The sequence below is a fragment of the Monodon monoceros genome, unplaced genomic scaffold, assembly GCF_005190385.1.
Source record: "Monodon monoceros isolate NGI ecotype Baffin Bay Population unplaced genomic scaffold, NGI_Narwhal_1 Super_Scaffold_7, whole genome shotgun sequence".
Taxonomy (NCBI): domain Eukaryota; kingdom Metazoa; phylum Chordata; class Mammalia; order Artiodactyla; family Monodontidae; genus Monodon; species Monodon monoceros.
Window position 1 is genome coordinate 106204643 of NW_021703784.1, and position 18352 is coordinate 106222994.

Genomic DNA, 18352 nt, shown 5'->3' on the forward strand with positions numbered 1-18352 from the left:
GTGCTAGGGGGTCAATGGACCCCACCATTTACTACATGAAGGTGCTCATCTTCGAATCACTGCAGGAAGGCACAGTGGCTGTGCTCAGAGCATTTACACCGACTGCAAACAGCCCTGTCATGGGGGTGGGGAGGGGCGCAGTCCACGCATATTTATGGATGTATATGCGGGGGAGGGTACATGAGGGGGCATGGATGTGTGCGTTGGGTTGCGTGCCACGTGCGTGCATGTGCCATCTGGGCGGGCGACCTCGTTGTCGGGATCCCGGCCCCCATGGCAGGCTGATCGGAGATGCTCCCTACTTTCCACCACTCTGCAGAGCCTTCCCAGGGGGCGGTTCCAGACTCCGGAAGCTTCCTCTGTGGATACTTGGCTGTGCAAGCTCCTATGTCTTGATCCAATTTTTGTGATTTATATTTTCCGTAATTCTATTTGGTCAGGACTTTCAGACTTATTACACAGTGAGCACTGTATTCTCAGATAATACAGAAAGAACGGTCTGTGTTTGCTGTGTCTGCTCCCTGAAATGTGCTTTTCCACTCCTTTCCTGGGGCTGTGTGCACCTCTCGTGCTCTGGACTCTCCTTCTGCCCCATCTCTGGGGGACGTTTGTAAAGTGTCCCACTGTGCCCTGGGCCTGCCTCCCAGACCCCCTGCAAAAGCCAAGCTCTACTGCCCCAAACCAGCTTCAGAGCTGACCTGGGGGGCTGGGCGCTGGGGTGGAGAACTGGGCAGTGTGTGGGCTCTCGGAGTGGAGACAGAAGGTTCTAGGGGTGAAAACCCGTTGACAGAAGTGGAAGCCACTGGCAGAGCCGGTGGGCGTCCGGGGCATAGCGCTCAGGGCACAGTAGAGCCATGGCCCCGCGGTCTCCTGAGCTGACCCCTAAGATGAGTGCCCAGGGTCCTGCGGGCCCCCTAGCTGCAGAATGGCCACCGCCCCCCCCCCAGGGCCCCATCCATGAGCCAGGGCACACCTGTCCGAGGGGAGTCTGCTAGCTTTATTTACAGACCCCAGAGGCTGGAGGCAGCGAGGACAGAGACACAGGAGGTGCCCGGGAGCTGGATGCCTCCATGTGGGCCCCACAGGCTGAGGGTCTCTGCCTCTGGGAACTTCTTCGGCTGCTTTACTTCCAGCGCCCGCCGACTTTGCCCTTGGCCGTGGTCCCGGCCTTCTTGCTGCTACAAATGGGAAGCAAGGTGGTCTTGAGCATGAGGGTATCCGGGACCCTGGCCAACCCCTCCCCTGGCCCCTGGCAGACCCCAGACCCTGGCAGCTCTGCCCGGTCCGGCTCTGGAAGCCCCAGCGCATCCCCCAGCTCCAATCCAGCAGCAGTGACTCACCTGTACCTGCCTAGCCAGGCTTGGGCGGCTTTGTGCAGAGGGAGTCAGTGAGGCTAAGTGGGGGCTGGCGAGAGCCTGGTCCCCCTCCCCCTCCCTCCCTTCCCCACCCGAGGGGCTCGAGACACAGGCGGCAGGGAGACTCTGGGGCCCTACGTCAAGCAGACCCAAGCCCGCGTGGGAAGCTGCCACCTTCCCAGTTACTCTGTCCTGAAAAGAGTCTCTGCCCCCTGAGTCACAGCCTCCTGGGGCAGTGGGCTATCCTGGTCCTACACTCCAGGCCAGCAGTCCCAGCCTGATGGACTTGGCAGCAGGGAGGGTCTCGTTCCAGAATCAGCCGCTGGTTAGAACTGGACCCTGGGGTCGGGAGGTCCCACCCCAACGGACGGTGGTCCTCAGAAGCCGGCTCCATCTGGCTGAGCCCTCTGCACGCCAGTGAGCCAGGAGCGAGCTGGGGGCCGCATTAGGATGGGCTGGTGATCAGAGCTCTTTTTTGGACAACTTGGGGCTGGAATGGGCCCTGCAGCTCCCAAGGCTTCAGGAGAAGGCCTGGCGCTGGGGCTGTGCCCACAGCCTGAGAACCCTCCCAGCCATGCACACGCACGCACACACACGTGCTCATGCACATACCTGGCCAAACGGCCCCCTCTCGAAGGGACCTGCAAAAACCCCTGCCCTGCACAGAGGCAGGGAGGAGGGAGCGTCTCCTTCACCAGCCCCACTGCCCACCTTGGGGCGTGCCCCATCTCGGCCACCAGGCTCCGGGACAAAATCCCTCTTCGGGCCTTACCCAGCAGTTATTGTAAAGGGTCCCATGGACCCCGAGGGTTCACCGTCCTGAGGAACCAGTGATTTCACCCAGGGCCACGGAGGAGCTAGTGACAAAGCCCAGGCCCCCTGATTCCTGGTCCCAGGTCACCTTTGAAGTGACACGCTGCTGGCACGTCCAGGAGCCCAGTCTGGCTTCACCAGGCCACTCTGAAGGCTGCCCAGGGGGCTCCTGCCAGCCCTCCCCCAAGCTGCCATCCTTCTGGGCTCTGGGGTTAGGGCTGAGAGGAGGCTCTGGGTCCAGGGGTGCAGGGTCCCGACATGCTGGCCCAGGTGGCCGTCTGGCTAGTCCTGTTACTACCCTGCTGAAGGCCGGCTGCCACCGACACAGGCTGAAATAGCCAGGGCCCTGGCGCACCCGTGGCAGCTGACCCGTGCGGCCGTGTGTCCCGTGCAGAGCAAGGGACAGGCAGAGCTACTCACTGCTTCTGGGCCTGGTCGATGCGGCTCCTGAGGTTGGTAATCTGCAAACAACACAGGCGACTTACCTGCCGCGTCCAAGCAGGGCCAGGCCGGGGAGTGGCCTCCTGCCCCGTGGGCCCCTTGGCGGCCCTGGCAGGTCTTGGCCCTCTTACTGCGTCCCGGCTCCTTTGGTTGGAGGACCCTTGGGCTTGTGCCTCCGACCTACTCTTGATGGCCCGAGCTGGAGACCTGGGCTATGACACACAACAGCCCAGGAGCTGCCACTTACCTTCCAGACTCTGCGGGATGTGGGGCAGGGGGCACGGGGCGGAGGTGAGGCTTGCAAACAGAGCCCCTACCTGGTGGGCCCGAGCTCAGAGCCCTGCGGCCTCTCAGTCCTCCGCCCAGCTGCTCTCTCCTGCCGACTGCCCGGGGGGAGGCTGGGGGAAGGCAAGGCCCGGCCCCCGCTGCCAGCCAAGACAGCAGGTCAGCCTCAGCAGCCCCCAGGTGGCAGGCAGGGGGGAGGAGCAAGGCGGGAGGAGAAGAGGAAGGCCTCCGGGGTCTCCGTGCCCCCTGCCGCCGACACATGCAACGACCCAGGTTTTCGCCATGCGAGAGGCCCACCGTGCATGAACACTCAGAGCCTGGTCCAGTGGACTCCGGCTACTTACAACTTGGCCAGCATCTCCACTCTGGCCCGGACGTTCATGATCTAGAAAGACCGAGACGGTTGGGGGCTGGGTGGGCAGTTGAGGCTTTGGCACCCACCGTGCGCTGGGCTATTCTGGGCCAGGGCTCGTGTGGTTCTTTTAGCGCCCGGGGACCCATCATGGGCCATGCACAGTCTGTCAGGCCCTGGCTCAGCCTCCTGGACAGGAGTAGGGCCGCTCTGGGCTCTCTCTGAAGCCCATTTCCGAGGCCGGCCCTCCCAGGGGAGTATCAGCAGAGAGCCGTGATGCCCCCGCACCTGGTCCTGCCTGCGGGCCGGCAGCGATACACATGCCCCTGGGGGTGGCCTGGGATGGGCGTGGTCCTGCTCCAGTTAGAGGTGGGGAAATCGAGGCGCAGGAAGACCAGGTAACTCGCCCAAGGGCACCGGGATCCTGAGAAGGAGGCAGGACTTGCCTGCCTGTCAGTGCTGGTCTCCCACACCCTCCATCTCAGGGGCCAGTAGAGGAAGCTGGGAGAGGTGCCCTGAGAGTGGAAGGTCCTCTCCCCGGGACCCTGGAGGCCAGAAGGGTCTGTGCTTCACGCAGCGGGTCCTTCCCCAGGACTGGTGCCCCCAGCCCCACCCTCCAGGCCCAGACTCCGAGGGACGGTGTCCACCCAGGGCTGCCGTCCTGAGTCGTGAGCCCCTCTCAGGCAACTCCTGGCGCCCAACCCCCGGGGGAGGGGCACTGTCCCAGCCCCCTCCCCAGCTCTGAGCTTGGGGGCCTGGGAGGGGACTGGGGAGGACCCCCACCACAGAGGAGCTTGGTGCCAACCTGGTGGGCTTGGGACACTGCTGGCTTTCCACGGTCTCCCCCCAGCCCCCCGAGGGCACTCTGCCCCAATGCTCCCTCTCGCCAGCCCTGGGAGCCAGAATGATGTGGGGAGACTGGCCTGGAGGACACCCAGGCAGGACAGGGGCCTCGTCGGGGTCCGAGGGGACTCGGGGGTGTCCAGGGGTGCCCGCTGGCAGATGAGGGCAGAGGTGCTTCACTCACCTCGTATTTCTGGCGCTTCAGCTTCTCCGCGTACTCAAACTTGTTGGTCTCCAGCTGGTACAGGGTTTCCCAGAGCTCCTTGGCCTTGTCCCTGGGGAGGGAGCGGCAGAGAGGGAGGGTTGGCAGGTCAGCCCCGGGAGGCTGGGGCCGGGCCCCCCCACACCCTGAGGGGTGTCCTCACGTGAGCTTCTCCTCGCTGAGGTGGTCGATGTTGAGGGGCTTCCGCCGCTCGGCCAGGACTTTCTTCTTCATCTCCCGGGCCGTCTGCTTCTTGCCTCTCTTCTGGTCAGCCTGAGGGGACACGACAGTGGGGACGTGGCACGGCCGGCCTGAGGGCGTGGCGGGGACCCCCGGGCCACAGGCCCCGTGCTCACCTTGGCCAGGTAGCTGCTGTAGTTGACGCCCATGGAGGACAGGGCCTTCTTCTTCTTCAGGTCGTCCTCGGCCTTCCTCTTGGCGTCCTCTTCCTCCCGCCGGGCTTTCTCCTCCTGCGGAGACCCCGCCCCAAGACTTCAGGGCAGGCATCGAGGACTGCCTGGGCTTGGAACCTTCTGGAAGGTCCAGGTCCTGGTCGGGTCAGCCCTCTCGCGGGGGTCCTGCAGGGCGTGGGGACCTTAGCCACCGGCCCGGGTCCTTGGCCAGTGTCAAGGGGAACGTCGGGAGAAGGGGGGTCTGGGAGCCCGGCGTTTCTGGGGCCGGGGGCCGGGGGCGGGGGGGTGCCTCACCGCCAGCCTGTTCTGGCGCTCCCTCTCCCTCTCGGCCCGGATCCTCTGCTGTTCAGCTCTCTCCGCACGGCGCTTCTCCTGCAGCCGGACGAGGGCCGGGTCACTGCGGCCTGGCCACCCCGGGCCCGCGCCCGCCCACAGCTTCCGGCACTCACGATTCTCTCCTTGAGCGCGACCAGCTCCTCTTCCTCCTTCTTCCGGGCCTCGAAGTGGCTGTCGATGAGAGCCTGCAACTCCATGAGGTCTTTGTTCTGCCGCTTCTTCTGGATGTCCTGTGTGGAACAGGCCCGTCACCCCCAGCCCTCCTCCGGAACTCCGGGCTCCCTGGCCCTCCTGGGGGCCGGCGGCTGCCTGCTCCCTTAGCCACAGGGTAGGAGCGGTGCCCTCCCCGTGGTGAGTCCAGGCCGGGCGCGGCCCTGAGGTCAGTCAGCGCCCCCCAGGGCGGACTGGCCCTGACATGGCCCCGTTGTCGTGCCCAGAGGTGCCCTGCGTGGATCGGGCAGAGAGGAAATTGGGGAGTGAGGTAGTCTGTTGGATACACAGATGGATGGGTGGGTGAATGGATGGGTAGATAAACGGATGGACAGATAGATGAATGGATGGATGAAGGCTATAGATGGTTGGAGGAAAGGACAGATGGGTGGATGCACAGATGGATGGATGGATGGATAGATGGTTGGGTGGGCGGAGGATGGATGGATAGGTGGGTGGGTGGGTGGGTGGAGGAAAGCATGGATGTGTAGATCGGTGGGCGAGTATCTGGTTGAGTGCATGGATGGATGGATGGATAAATGGATGGGTGAGTGATGGATGGACGGACTGATGAATGGAGGGATGAAGGATACAGACGGATGGAGAAAAGGACAGATGGATGGATGCACAGATGGATGGATGGGTGGGGGAGGAGGGAAGAAAAGTGTCTATTACTGGAGGAGTTTCTTCTGGTCCAGGAATGAATTAAAGCAGAATTGCATGGAACCAGGGAGCCTTAGCTCTGGCTGCTCTAGAGGAGGTGACCTCCTCAGGCTTAGCCTGCAGCCTGAAAGCTGGGGGCTGTGGGGAGGGTGTGTTGACCTGGGTCCCGGAAACTTACATCGAAGTCTACTTTCTCCCCTTCCGGGATCTTAGGAGCAGTGAGTCTGAAGAAGAGAGAGAGGCTCATGAGTGGAGACGAGTGGGGACCCCACCAGGACAGCTGGCCTGACCCAACCTGGCCTGGCCCGCCCTCCTTTCAGCCTGGCACCTGGCTGAGGACACACTGCCTGACCTTTGCTCTTATCACACATATAACCCACTGTCCCCAGAATGGCTTGACCCTTCGAGGAGGTTTCAAGCATCCCGCTGTTTTGCCAACTTCTGGACCTCGCAAGAGCTGTTTCACCCCCCTCTGTCCAGGAAGGGTAGCCTAGCTTTCTTTCTCAAACAAATAAACAAATGTGGCGAGGTCAGACCAGAGGGCAGGGTGGTCACCGCACACCCTCCCAGGGCCTTTGGCCTCTGCGGTCAGGAACGGCTGTCTCGGATGACCCTTTGCGTTTCTCTGGCCTCTCTTTGATCTTTCTTTCTGGGGACCCAGAGGAAGGGGGGCTGGGCAGAAAGCAGTGCGAAGAAGAAATGAGACCTCTCCCTGAATCCGGCCGGCTGTAACAGCCATGGTCTCCACCCTCCCCTGAATACATTTCAGATGGAGCAAAGAGTTAAATCAACAAGAACAACAACAGTTTCTTCAAGAAAGAAGAAAGTGGAACTGAATATGGACCGGGGTGCTGGCGCAGGAAAGGATTTTCTAAGCTCGGAAGGTCCTGCTCGGGAACTCCATGCAAATGAAAAACTTATGGACATGGAAAAAGACACAACGCAAAAGGGGGGAAAGAAAAACCAGACTAGAAAAATCTTTTCAGCAAATACAGAGAAGACTTATATCCTTATGCAAACTGACGGTTAAGAAAACACAGAGACACCCCCGCCGTTAGATAAATGGGCAGAGAGCGTAAGCTAGCAGCTCCCCAAGAAGAAAGACCACCAGTCAACACACGAGGGAAAGGCCATCAAAGGAATGCGAAGGAAAACAACCCAGAGAGGCCGTTTCTCATCCATCCGTCAGAGGCTCCGTGTGCAGGCACGTCGCGGTCCCCGGGCATGCGGCGTGGAGACCGCGCTGGCGGCCCTCGTGGAAGCCGTTTGGCAGACGATATCAAAAGCCTTAAGAACGTTCCTACTCTTTGACCCAGTAATTCCATTCCGGGAATGAGGCCTAGGGAAATAACCCGAAAGACAGAAAATGCTTTCCACCCAGCGTTATTTATGATAGTAAAATATTGGGGAAAGCCTTAATATCCTGCAATAGAGGAATGGTTAGGAAAATTATGGTTTGTTCAATTGATGGAATATTATGTGGCCATTCAAAATATTTAAGAAGACTATGTAAAAACATGGAAAAATACTTAGAAACAGCGCTGCATTTTTTAAAAAAGCAGAATTCAAGGCTGTATAGACAGGACGATGTTTGAAAAACAGCTCAGTTTCAGTCTTTTTTTCCGAGCCCTATGCATGGAAAAAGAGTAGGAAGAAATAAGGCCTTTTTATTCCTTTCTACTCTTTTCCGCAGTCTGGCAGGCGGGGTGGGAGAGTTATAGATGATTTTTTTTCATTGGACTTTTACGTATTTTCCAAATTTTCTTTAATGAGGTGTTTTATTTTCATAACGAAAACACAAACATTTTTTTAAAACTAGAAAATATCTTGTGACCCGGCAGCTTTCTTTAAAACTGCTGAAAAATAAAGTGTAACGGACGGAAATGTGCTGGCTATTCGTTCACATATTTCCAGTCTTCTTTGGAGAGTCCGTAAGGCTCCCCTAAGTGGGAGCGAACACTTGGCGTGTGCTCACACGCGCTGACATTCCATCCCGTGCAGAGCAAAGGCAGGCATGAATCCTCTGAAGGATAAGGGGGATGAAGCATGTGCAAAGTGCCGTGGGTTCGTACGTACTTATCAGAAACAGAAAAGTCAGGAAAGTCGGATTAAAACAAAACATCTCTGAACCACTCACTGACATGTGGGCAAAACGAGGGAAAGAAAGTCCCTTCGAGCAAGGAAGATGGTTCCCCAGAGAGGGTCGAGGCCCCCGTGAAGGGAGGGATCGTGGCTGCGGTCAAGGTTTTGTTCCCAAGTGGATTTCAGGGGTGAGACCCTCCTTCCCACCGCCCCACTTTCACGCCTATTTCACATCTAGGGCCCTGGGAGATGGAGGGCAGCATGCCGGTACAGGGGGGCCGGAGAGGGCACAGGGAGCTGCGTGGGGTCTCCCTCTGTCTGCCCTGTCTTCCCCAACTTCCTGCACCCCTTCCTCCCTCCGTCCATTGTCTCCTCCTGCAGGAAGCCCTCCTTGCCAACACTGGATGATCCGGGGCAGAACCACGCCCGACTGGACTTCCAGAGTCTGTCTCTGCCCGTCTCTGGGAGGTCTGACCCCCACCTGTGTGGGGGGGGGGGCTGTCCCCAGTGACCCCATTCCCATGATGCCTCAGCAGAAATCTGGAGCCTTCAACACCAAACCAAGGAGCAAAGAAACGGCTGATGCTCTCAGGGGGTTGGGTCTCCGGAGCCTAATGCACTTTGCTGCCTTCCTCGGGGGGCCCGGAGCCCAGCCCTGGGGCACCTGGTTCCGCAGGTGGCCTCGGGCCCCGTCCAGCCTGCCCGCCTGGGCTTCTCCTCCAAGCATGGGCTCCAGGCCTCACCCTGCCCGCCCCGCCCGCCCGACGTCCATCCCTGCCCACCCCACACTCACTTGAGTCTTGGCTTCTCCTCTGGTCAGCAGGGCACCGGCGTGGGGAGAGGGGAGAGGGGAGAGAGACCAAGTGAGATGGACAGCGCACTCCGGCCAACGGGTCCCTGGGGGCCTCAGGCTGGGGGCAAAGACCCCACCAGGGGCAAAGGGGGTCTTGCCCCCACTCTGGGCCCACGGAGGTCCCTGTGGGGTCTGAGGAGGGGAGCTCGGGTGCGGGGCCCAGGACACTGGCGGGAGAAGGGAAAACGGAGCTCAGACATAGAGCATCCTCAGGGGGCAGAGGCAGGAGAGAAGGACCAGAGATGGCGGTGGGGGTGGGGTGGTGGGGGGGGGGGCAAAAACGGGGGGGGGGGGGGGGAGCATTCCCCTGCCCAGGCTCCGGTCTGCTGGCCGTTCCCCACTGACCGCCCCATCATGGTGTCAGGCAGTGCTAAGTCCCGAGGCAGACGCAGAGCGAAGCAGCAAGGCCTGGCCTTTGGAGGCCCCGGTGCTGGGAGAAGAGGACAGACAGGCGGGCAGGCGCGTCTGCGGGTCTGTGTGGACGAGCTGCGTGCGGCCAGGGGCCTTACCTGCCTCACCCTCCCACCCTTCCTCGGCATCTTCAGGAAAGCGCACACGCAAGAGGAAGCGGCAGGGCTGCAGGGGTGAGTCGGGGTGCGAGCAGGGGCACGGGTGAGGGCCCAGGGCAGACGCCAGCCAGGGGGCACACCCCGACCCCTCTTCCCCTGGGTGTGCGTTGGCCTGGACCCTGTTTGTGACCCCAGCTGAAGGCCAGAGAACTTGCGTCTGGGTAGGGGCTGGAGGAGCTGTGCGGCCAGGATGCCCCAGGAGAGACCCGGCCCCACCCCAGGAGGCTGGCCGTGGCTGGAGAGGCCACTGGCGGCCTGTGGGTGCTGGCTGCTGGCTTCTTTGAGTCTTTCCACTGGGGGTGAGCGGTTCTGGGGACCGAACGCCTGGGTTTGGTTGGGCTGAAGCCTGAGGGGGTCTGGAACAACTCGGTTAACAAAGCTTCTTGGGGCCTCAGACCTGCAGAAGCCTGGCTAGTTCCAGTCCCAGCCCAAGGCCACGACGGTGCTCACGCAGAGCCCCGAAGGGCCTTGGGTCAGCTCGGCCCCAAAGTGGGGGCTCCTGACTCCCAAGGGAGCCTGTCGCAGCCCCTTAAGAGGCTTCTTTTCCAGAGCTTGGCCGGGCCATCTCACAGGACTGGCCTTATGACAGGTGGCCTGTCCGGGCTGCAGCCTTCAGACCTGAGACCCCACCTGGCTGGGCTAACCCAGCCGCCCTCACGCGGGGGGCTGCTTCATTTGACCCTCCCTGCCTCCCCGGGCCCTGGGGAGGTCCTGGCCAGCCTGGATGCAGCCCGGGATCTGCAGGGGGGCTGGCAGCACCCTAGCCCCATCCTTCAGTCCCTGCCCTGGGCCCTTTGGTGGCAATGACGCCTGGCCGTCAGCCTGTCTGAACCGCCAACACCCCCCTGCACTTGGTCTGGCCCCAGGCCTGTTGGGGGTGGGAGGGCCTTTGGCAGGGTCTCCCCTCGCATCCCCCTCAGCTCACAGATCGCACGGTTCCTTAGCACCCAACCCCACTCCCACAAAGAGCGCCCCCAGCCCCCGGCACTACTCAGTTTTCAGGTGGGCCTGACGTCACTTCCCCCCCGCACCTGGTGGGGGGCTATGAGCTTGGGGAGACTGAGGGAGACGGCGCTTTGGGAGCAGACGCCAGGGGAGGGTATGGGGGGAGGCCAGGTGCCATGCAGCAAAGCTCCCCAGGCAGCAGGCAAGCGGGCAGCGGCCAGGCATCCCCAGCCCTGTCTGTCTGTCTGTTGGCCTCAGGGCTGGTTCCAGGGTGACCTGGTGACCTTGTGACCACCACAGCCCTTGCCTGCACGCTGGTTCCTGCAAGGCTCAGCATTCACTGCCCGACCCTCAGGGCCGGCACGTCCCTTTCTCTTACAGGTGGCCTCGCTGTGCTCCGGGTTCTGGCCCAGCCGGGAGGCCCCCTGTGGCCCCCTGAGACATTGTGTGAAGGCAGGGGCTGCCCGACTAGGGCGCTGACTTGAGCCCGCACCGCCGTCACCTCCACCCCGGGGTACGGCCAGCCCCGCCGCGGGTAGGGCAGGCCCACCCAGGGGGCCTCCTCGCGCCTGGGTGTGTCTGGCTCCGGCCCAGGCGATGGGTGGGATGCCGGGACCTGACTGATTGCTCGTTTGCACGCAAGGCCCCCAGCTGTTCCGGGTCCCCGACATCCCCACCTCAGCCTCAGCCTGACTTTCTGCTTCACCCCACTTGCCTCTCCACCCTTCCTTTAGCCCCCGCCTTACTTCCCCTCTCTGCCCTGCTATCTGGGGCAGGGCGGAGGCTACCTGCCCTGCCTCTCCTCCTCTGCTCTTCCCCACCAAACCCTGGTGGATCCCGAGGGTCCCAGTGGACCCCAGCACAACCCTCCCGAGGCCCACACCCCTCTCAGGCCCTACACTCGGCTCTGCTCTTGACCTCGAGGCTGACCGCCTCCATCTGCCTGCCGGTGACCCGGGAACGGCCTCGTCCCCCCAGCCCTGAAGGCCCTCTGCCTGCTTCCCGGCAGCCAGTCCCACCTGAGCCAGCGCCGCAGGCCTGACTGTCCCCACCCTGTCCCCAGCAGGAATGGCAGCGAGAGTCATGCAGGGAAGGAGGAAGAAGTGGTGGGGGCTCAGGCCCCGGTACGGGGACTGGGGTCGGGGGCGAACCTACCTTCCTGGACTTCCTCTGCAAAAGCGGCACCGTGGGGGGAAAGGGGGGGGAAGAGAGAGAACCAGCTGTGAACCTTGGGGCAGAGGCTGAGGGGAGGGGAGCAGCAGGCGAGCAGAACACACGGTGAGTAGGTTACGCGGCCCCTCTCGTTCCTTCGCGGCCGGGAGGCAGCTCACACCCGCACACGGGCACGTGTGCACACGCACCCACACGAGACTGAAGTCATGGCACATACCTGGTTCATGAACTTCATGGACTAAGGAGGCCATGGAACAAGAGGCCATGCATGGGTCAGAGGTCAAAGGAGAAAGGATCCAAGGTTAATGGAGACAGCCGGTGGCCATGGGAGGGTCAGTGGCCGAGGCCGAGGGGTGGGGAGGGTGCGGGGAGTGAGCGAGACAAGGGCAGTGCTGGCCCGGGGCAGCGTCCCCCCAGGTCCTGTCCCTGCCTCTCCTCGGAGTTTCCAGCCCCCGTCTCTGCTCCTGTCAGGACTTCGCTGCTGGGCACGGGGCTGTCGGGGCCCTGCCTGCCTCTGCCGCCTCCCCTCTTCCCGCCTTCTTCAGGCCCCCCAGAAGGACTTCCATGCAGGGGCAGGGCTGTGACCTGGCGGGATGGCACCAGGGGCTGGGGGCCTGTAGCCCAGGAAGCTTCCTACCAGCCCGAGAGTGGGGGACACGCCTGCCAGGGTGCTTGGGCAGCAGGTGCCAGCCCTCAGCTGCTCTGACCAAGGATCCAAGCACGGCTGGGGAGTGACAAGGGCTCCAGCGGGGGGCTGACGGGCCCGGCTCAGGGCGCTGACCGCGGGGCCTGCTCCGCCATTGCCCTGTGCTCACCGAGATCCAGCCCGGGTCCCTGGCCCTGCCGAGGGGTCAGGCGCTGCGGGGCTCTGAGGTACCCACCCTGGGGTGGAAGGCTGGCTTCAGGGCTGTCTCTGGGGCAGCTAGGCCTACATCTGGTCCAGCAGTCCCCCCACTGACCAGCCCTCCCTGGGCCGGGGGGGGTGGAGGACCCCGTCTGCCACCCTGCCCACGTTTGGGGGTGCGGGCCCTCGGGGCTCCCTATCTGGTCAAGCACTGGCCGTGGTTAATGGGTTACGCTGGGGCCACATGTGGGGGCCCCTTGGCTGGCTGGCGCCTGATTGTTCCCCTCCTCCCCCCGCTGCGCTCCCCAGCCAGCCCCGGGCGCCCCATGTGGCCAGAAGCCCTGTGTCCTCGTACCTTCCTCGTGGACCTCATGGGCTTCTGCAGGCGAGGGGGGCGCTGGGTGTGTGGTGACAGGAGGAGAGAGGAGAGGTTAGGCCAGGAGCACACTGCACGTCCTTAGGCGGCGGGGGCACGCAGGGTCACTGAGGTCGGGGGGCAGAGGGCTGGAGGGCGGGCGGGGGGCTGGGGTCCGGACCCCACTTACCTTCCTCCTGGGCCTCTTCTGAGGAGGGAGCCAGAGGGTGCAGGAGGGAGAGAGGGAACAGGACAGCTGTTAGGGGCCACGTGGTGGGGGCAGGGAAGGGAGGCAGTCCCAGGTGCGGGGGAGGGTGGTGGGCAGCAGGCGCTCCAGGGACGGGGGGAGGCTGGCCCTGCTTCGAGGGCCTGCAGGACCTCAGAGAGCTCAGGCCTCGGCCTCGCCTCTGCAGTGTGACCTCCTTCCGGCCCTGGGGGTCTCCGAGCCCCTTCCCCATCCGCGGGGAGCCTGCTCTGGACTGCGGTGCCTATGCACCAGAGGGTCTCGCTAAGACTGACTCTGAAGGTGTTATGGGACAAGCCCAGGAGATATGGGCCTGAAAGCGGGCGGCCAAGGCAGGTCTTAGAGGACCCAGCTCGGGGGACCTGTCCCCCCGGCCCCATCGCCTTCCCTGGCGAAGGGTGGCACCCGGGACCATGGCTCCCTCTCAGAAAGGAGTCTTTCTACCTTTTCAGCAGAAAAAGAAATGTTTTGCTCACGTTGTTAGGGCAGCCAAGTGTTTTCAAAATATTTTCAAAACCTAGCGCCCAGAACGCCCCACAGGAGAAGCCTGCCTGGTGGAGTTCGGGAAAGCCTTCCCGCGGTTGAGCGGGTGCCAGCGGCCGCGCACAAGCGCCCGTCGGGCCTGAGAACCACCCGTGCGCACCCTTCCCAGGGGCCGTGGCTCCGCTCCCACGCCTGCCTGGGCACGGCCCACCAGGAGGCTCCCACAGACTTGGGCTAGGGAGGGGTCTCCAGATCTGCCTGGAGGTTCCTGCTCCCAGAGGGAGGGGGGAGGGGGAGGATGCTGGGAGAAACAGAGAGAGACAGAGAGACAGAGACACAGGCAGAGACAGAGAGAGGCAGAGCTGTGGAGAGGCAGGCAGGGCCCACACACCCAGACTTGCTATTAATGAGGTGAGTGTCTTCACAACCAAATCCCAGGTAACTCCACACACCATGGACACCGTGGATGAGGTTATCATGTATAAATAATACATAACAATGCAAAAGGTATTAATGAGGGATCAATGAGTGCTTCCTATTAATCGAGTAACGAGGTGGGCAGTTAGGGGTGATGGCAAGTGGGGATTAAGGATGAGGAAGGTGGACAGTTACTTGGTGAGTCTGTGGGGGGGGGACTGGAGGCCCCCTGGGGACGAGAGTGGACATGTGGGGCGGGGGGACGCCGGGGGGTGGGGCGAGGGCACTTCCGGGGCTGCCTCGGTTACCTTCCCTCTCTACTCCTCTGCTCTGCCAGGGGTAGAACAAAGGAGGGGGGCCCGCTAGAGGGCGCGCTGCGGGCCAGCCTGGGAGGCGAGGAGGGTGGCGCCCGCCTGCCCCGTCGCCCACTGCCACGCCACTCCGGCTGGCCAGAGAGGGGCCCGGGAGGAGGAAGAGGCTCTGGCGGTGACTGTGGCTCCCGGGGAGGGGTCTGGGCTGCGGAGGCCCAGGTCCTATCCTGGGAGGGCGGCCCCGCTGCCCAGACGAGCCTGTAGTGCAGGCCGGGTGGCTCAGGGACTGGGCCCAGGGCCCTGGCCTTTGAGAAGAGGTGCAGGGCAGGAGTGGGAGCCCATTCGCAGAGGGGGCGATCGGACGCGGCTTCCAACGGGGGCTCCCCGGGAGAGGCGCCAGCAGCGGCTGGCGAGGCCCTCCCCACCTGGACTTTCTGTCTAGAGGCCGATGCAGAGACAGTCTGGCTTCCACACTTACCCTCGACGTGTTCACTGTGGGGGAGAGAGGGGGAAGGGGGTGAGGGGGGTGGGAGCTCTCGGCGGGGGGTCCTCTGACCTCTGAGCACAGCCAAGGTCCAGGGGTCCCGAGGCAGGGCGGGTACTCACACTTCCTCGTCAGACATGGTGGGTGGGTGGTTTCTGCAGGGGTGGAGGGAGACCGGGGCGAGGATTACGAATTGCCTTGACCTAGAGGGGCTGGAATGGGTGGGGGATGGGCCCTTGGAGTGGGGCTGCAAGGGGACGCCCGTCAACAGGGGTCTTGGGCCAACTCTCCGGCCTTGGGCGGGCGGCTCCTGCGCTCGGGGCCTCCCCAGCAGGCCGCCTGGCTTCCTCCAGGGCTCCAGGCCCCCCAGCCCTCTTCGCCCCTGATCTGATCCCATTCCGCCCCCCTTCCTGCCCTGGCTCCAGCCTGGAGCTTGGACTCCCGGAGCTGGACGGGATGCTGGAAGGTCGTGGCAGGGCAGACATCCTCTCTATAGCATTCCCCGAGGAGGGTCATCCAGGATGCACGCAGCTCGTCCAGGCCGGCGGGGGGCGGGGGCGGGGGCCCGCGGGCTGCTCTGCACGGCGGAGCCGTGGTGCTGCTCTGGCCTCAAAGCCTCCCTCTCGGTGCTCTCTGCTCTCGGGCCTAGATGGGGGGGCTCCCAGGGAGCCCCCAAATTACAGAGCTTGGCACCTCCGAGTGGGAACCTTGGACCTTCCCTGGCCTTTCCGCCCGCCATCCCCACAAGGCCCCCTCCTCAGGTGTGAGCCCAGGCTCCCTTCTCTGACTGACGGTTTCCTGTGAGGACCCCGTGTCCTCTTATGGGGGTGCCCAGGGATCCCCTGGGGTCTCCCATGGCCCTCTGCAGAGCCCTCTTCTAGAATCACAAGCGTGCACGAGACATTCTGTTCCCCCACACGCACCCCCGTCTCCCCCTTGCCCCAGCAGACAGCAGACTGAGCCCCGGCTCGTGAGGACGGGGTCTGGGCTGTTTCTCTGTGGGGGCCCCTCAGCCTGGTGCCCGTGCCAGGCGCACATGGCCTCCAAGAACTGAGTGGACGGCCCCGTCCCTCCCTCAGCCTGCTTTCCCAGGCCCTGTGGATGCCCTTGAACGTGTCAACGTCTGCGGGGAAGCCTGTACCCGGGCCTGGCTGCACGTGTCCAGGTGTGGCCGGCACCGGGCCAGCGCTCTCGGGGACCGTCTATCCGTGAGCTGGCCGCCGCACAGGCCTGAGGCAGCCGGGCCTGGGGACGCTCGGAGCAGCTGCATCAGAATGTTGGCCCCGGGTTTCGAAAAGCAGAGCTCAGGACAACTTGCTACAGCTTACTTGAAGACAACAGTTATGGCCCCCCGCCCCGGGAGGTTTGCATAAGAAAAACACAAGTTCATCATCTAAAAATGCGTTTACATCGCATTGCTAAGGTGGGAACAGTTTTCCAAAGCCTCTGTCAAGAATGTTAATTTTCCCAGAGCAATTTAAGCTCCATGCAAAATTAACCAACGGATGGGTCTCTGCTAAGCCCTCCAGGAAGCCGAGCAGCTTTCTCGCATCCTGAGGTCCCTTCCCGGGGCTCTGCTGCCCCCTCAGGTTACAGCCTCTCGCTCGGTCTACAGCTGGGGTCTCACGGTCCCTTGGCCCAAACCCTCCTGGTGGGCCCTGCCCCTGGGTGTCGGGCCCCCGCCCCGCCCAGGCCCCTGTCCTCGCCTTACTGTGCCCACCTCTCCCCCTGGCAGGGCCCGACACCTGTCAGCCGCCTTGAAAAGGGGTGGTCGTGGCCTGAGTCCAGGGATGGGTTATTTTTAAGGAGCCAGTGGCAGCTGAGACGTCCAGAAATAGGCACCCAAATTAGCCAAGACACCTCTGCCCAGAAACCCAAGACGATGGGAGGGGGGACTGGGAAGGCAGCCCCCGCTCAGGTCTCGGCCTGCGTCCCTGCCCCCGCCGACCCCCCGCCGGTCCCCGGGGCTGGCCCTCTTGTCTTCTGGACCAGAGTCCCAGGGGGTGTGCAGGCGGGCTCCCGCATACCCAGGCAGGGTGCCATACCCTCTAAAGAGGGAAACTGAGGCCGCTCTGGGCTCCTTTTCTTCCCAGCAAAGCCCTGGGGCTGACACCACGGGCTGCTCTGTCCCACCCGCCCTCCCCCTGAGAGGGGCCCAGGGTGCGGTGTGCTTGGGGGCAGGGTGGCATTTCGACAGCTGAGAAGGAAACCAGTTGTCCATTTAATGTCCTGCCCCCAGAGGGGCCATTGTGAAAACAGCCTCTGAGGTCACCGCTTCTTGGGGACACCCTCTCCTTCCTTCCTTCCCAAGTGACAAGATGGGGGCGGGGAGGCAGGAGGCCCTGCCGCTCGCTTGCTGTGGGCCCTGACCCTGTTCCCTGACCCTCGCCCGCCCCCCCCCGCCCACCCCCTCCTCCCAGAATGATTGAGGGCACCAGAGAGGCTGCTGCCCGGTGAAGGCGCCCCGTCCCGTGACGTCAGGAGGGTCAGCTGAGCCCTGGTTCGAGGGGGCACAGGAAGGACAGGAGGGGCCTCCTGGGAGTTCGTGCTCCTCACGTCCAGGCTGAGGTGGGACACGTCTTCCTTGGGCAGACGGGACAGACGCCCAGCTCCCCACTCCTCCCTCTGCACCCCCCAGCCCAGGCCCCGTCCATTCCAGGCCTTGGCCTCCGGACACTGCCCCCTGGGCTGCTGGGGTCCCCGCCACCCCTCCCCGCAGACCCACTCCTGCGGTGAACCCCACCAGCCACCGTCGTAGCTGTCGTCTTTACAGACGGCGGCGTTAGAGGCGGTGGCCGCTGGGCTGAGGGCTCCAGCCTCCTGGGAGAAGCTGGCCGAGGCGCCCCTCAGCTTAGCAGAGCCCCGTGGAAAGGCCGGGGCGGGGAGGGCGGCCGCACCGCAGCAGGTGGCCTCGAAGCCCTGGGCAGCGCCCCTTCCCGGCTTCTTCACCTCGAATCGTCACCGTTGTCTAGCCGTCTGCCTTGGGACCACCCGCTCACCCCCGGGCCTTCCAGGGAACCCCCTCCTTCCTCCTTCTTGGGCCTCCCCTGCCCCTGTACTCTGGTCTGGAAGGGCTTCCTCTGCCTCTGATGTTCAGAGAACGTCACCCTGCGATGCTAGCACCCCAGACCGTTGGGACCCTGCGGTGGCTTCCTGGGTCTCCAGGACGCCATGCTTAAAGGCTAGGGAGGCACAGCGTCCTGCACCCGGGACCCCAGGACGCACCCAGGCCCACCGGCACACAGCAGGCCGGCCCGGTCCCGGGGCTGCTCTCAGACGTACTGACCTGCGGCTGGGTCTGGAGAGATGCGCAGGAGCTCCCTGCGGACAGGACCGGCTCAGGCACTGCCCGCTCACCGCATGCTCTCATGTTATAGTGACATTCGATCTTTCCCGGCAGCCCATTGGCCAGGGGCTGTGTGGCCCGGGTGCGTGGGACGGGCGGGAAGGGGCTGTGCCTTGAGGCCCCTTACCAAGTATAGCAAGAACAGAGGAGGGGGCCCAAGGAGGCGAGGATGGGGGGGAAGGAGACAAGGGCCGCCCTCCTCCCCCAGGAAGTGTCAGCTTCTATTTTTACTCTCTGACAGTGGGCACATTCTTCACGGGAGGAGGAGGGTGAAGGAGGGCATTGGGTGGCCCTAGGGAGGAAGCTGAGGGCTCTCCTTGGGCCAGGCTGGTG

At 63.3% G+C, this 18352-nt stretch overlaps 1 protein-coding gene across 5 annotated transcripts; it reads right to left on the reverse strand.

The window, feature by feature from the left end:
* Positions 1-979: 979 nt before the first annotated feature.
* TNNT3 (troponin T3, fast skeletal type) lies at positions 980-18020 on the reverse strand. Of its 5 annotated transcripts, none has more exons than XM_029207868.1 (15): positions 17960-18020; positions 14796-14828; positions 14668-14681; positions 14187-14203; positions 12925-12942; positions 11518-11532; positions 8789-8807; positions 6092-6137; positions 5154-5270; positions 4999-5076; positions 4648-4761; positions 4455-4564; positions 4274-4364; positions 2589-2629; positions 980-1178 (listed from the first exon to the last, which is right to left on the reverse strand). In XM_029207868.1, exons 9-15 carry the CDS (start codon positions 5235-5237, stop codon positions 1124-1126), a joined length of 573 nt encoding a protein of 190 aa, XP_029063701.1. In that variant the 5' UTR covers positions 5238-5270; positions 6092-6137; positions 8789-8807; positions 11518-11532; positions 12925-12942; positions 14187-14203; positions 14668-14681; positions 14796-14828; positions 17960-18020; the 3' UTR covers positions 980-1123. The 5 variants fall into 5 exon arrangements, with proteins under 5 accessions (XP_029063701.1, XP_029063697.1, XP_029063698.1 ...); XM_029207864.1 differs by lacking the exons at positions 2589-2629; positions 14187-14203; positions 17960-18020 and adding exons at positions 3239-3279; positions 11753-11773; positions 12735-12776 and having other exon boundaries at positions 14796-14812; XM_029207865.1 differs by lacking the exons at positions 11518-11532; positions 14187-14203; positions 17960-18020 and adding exons at positions 11753-11773; positions 12735-12776 and having other exon boundaries at positions 14796-14812.
* Between the last annotated feature and the right edge of the window lie 332 nt (positions 18021-18352).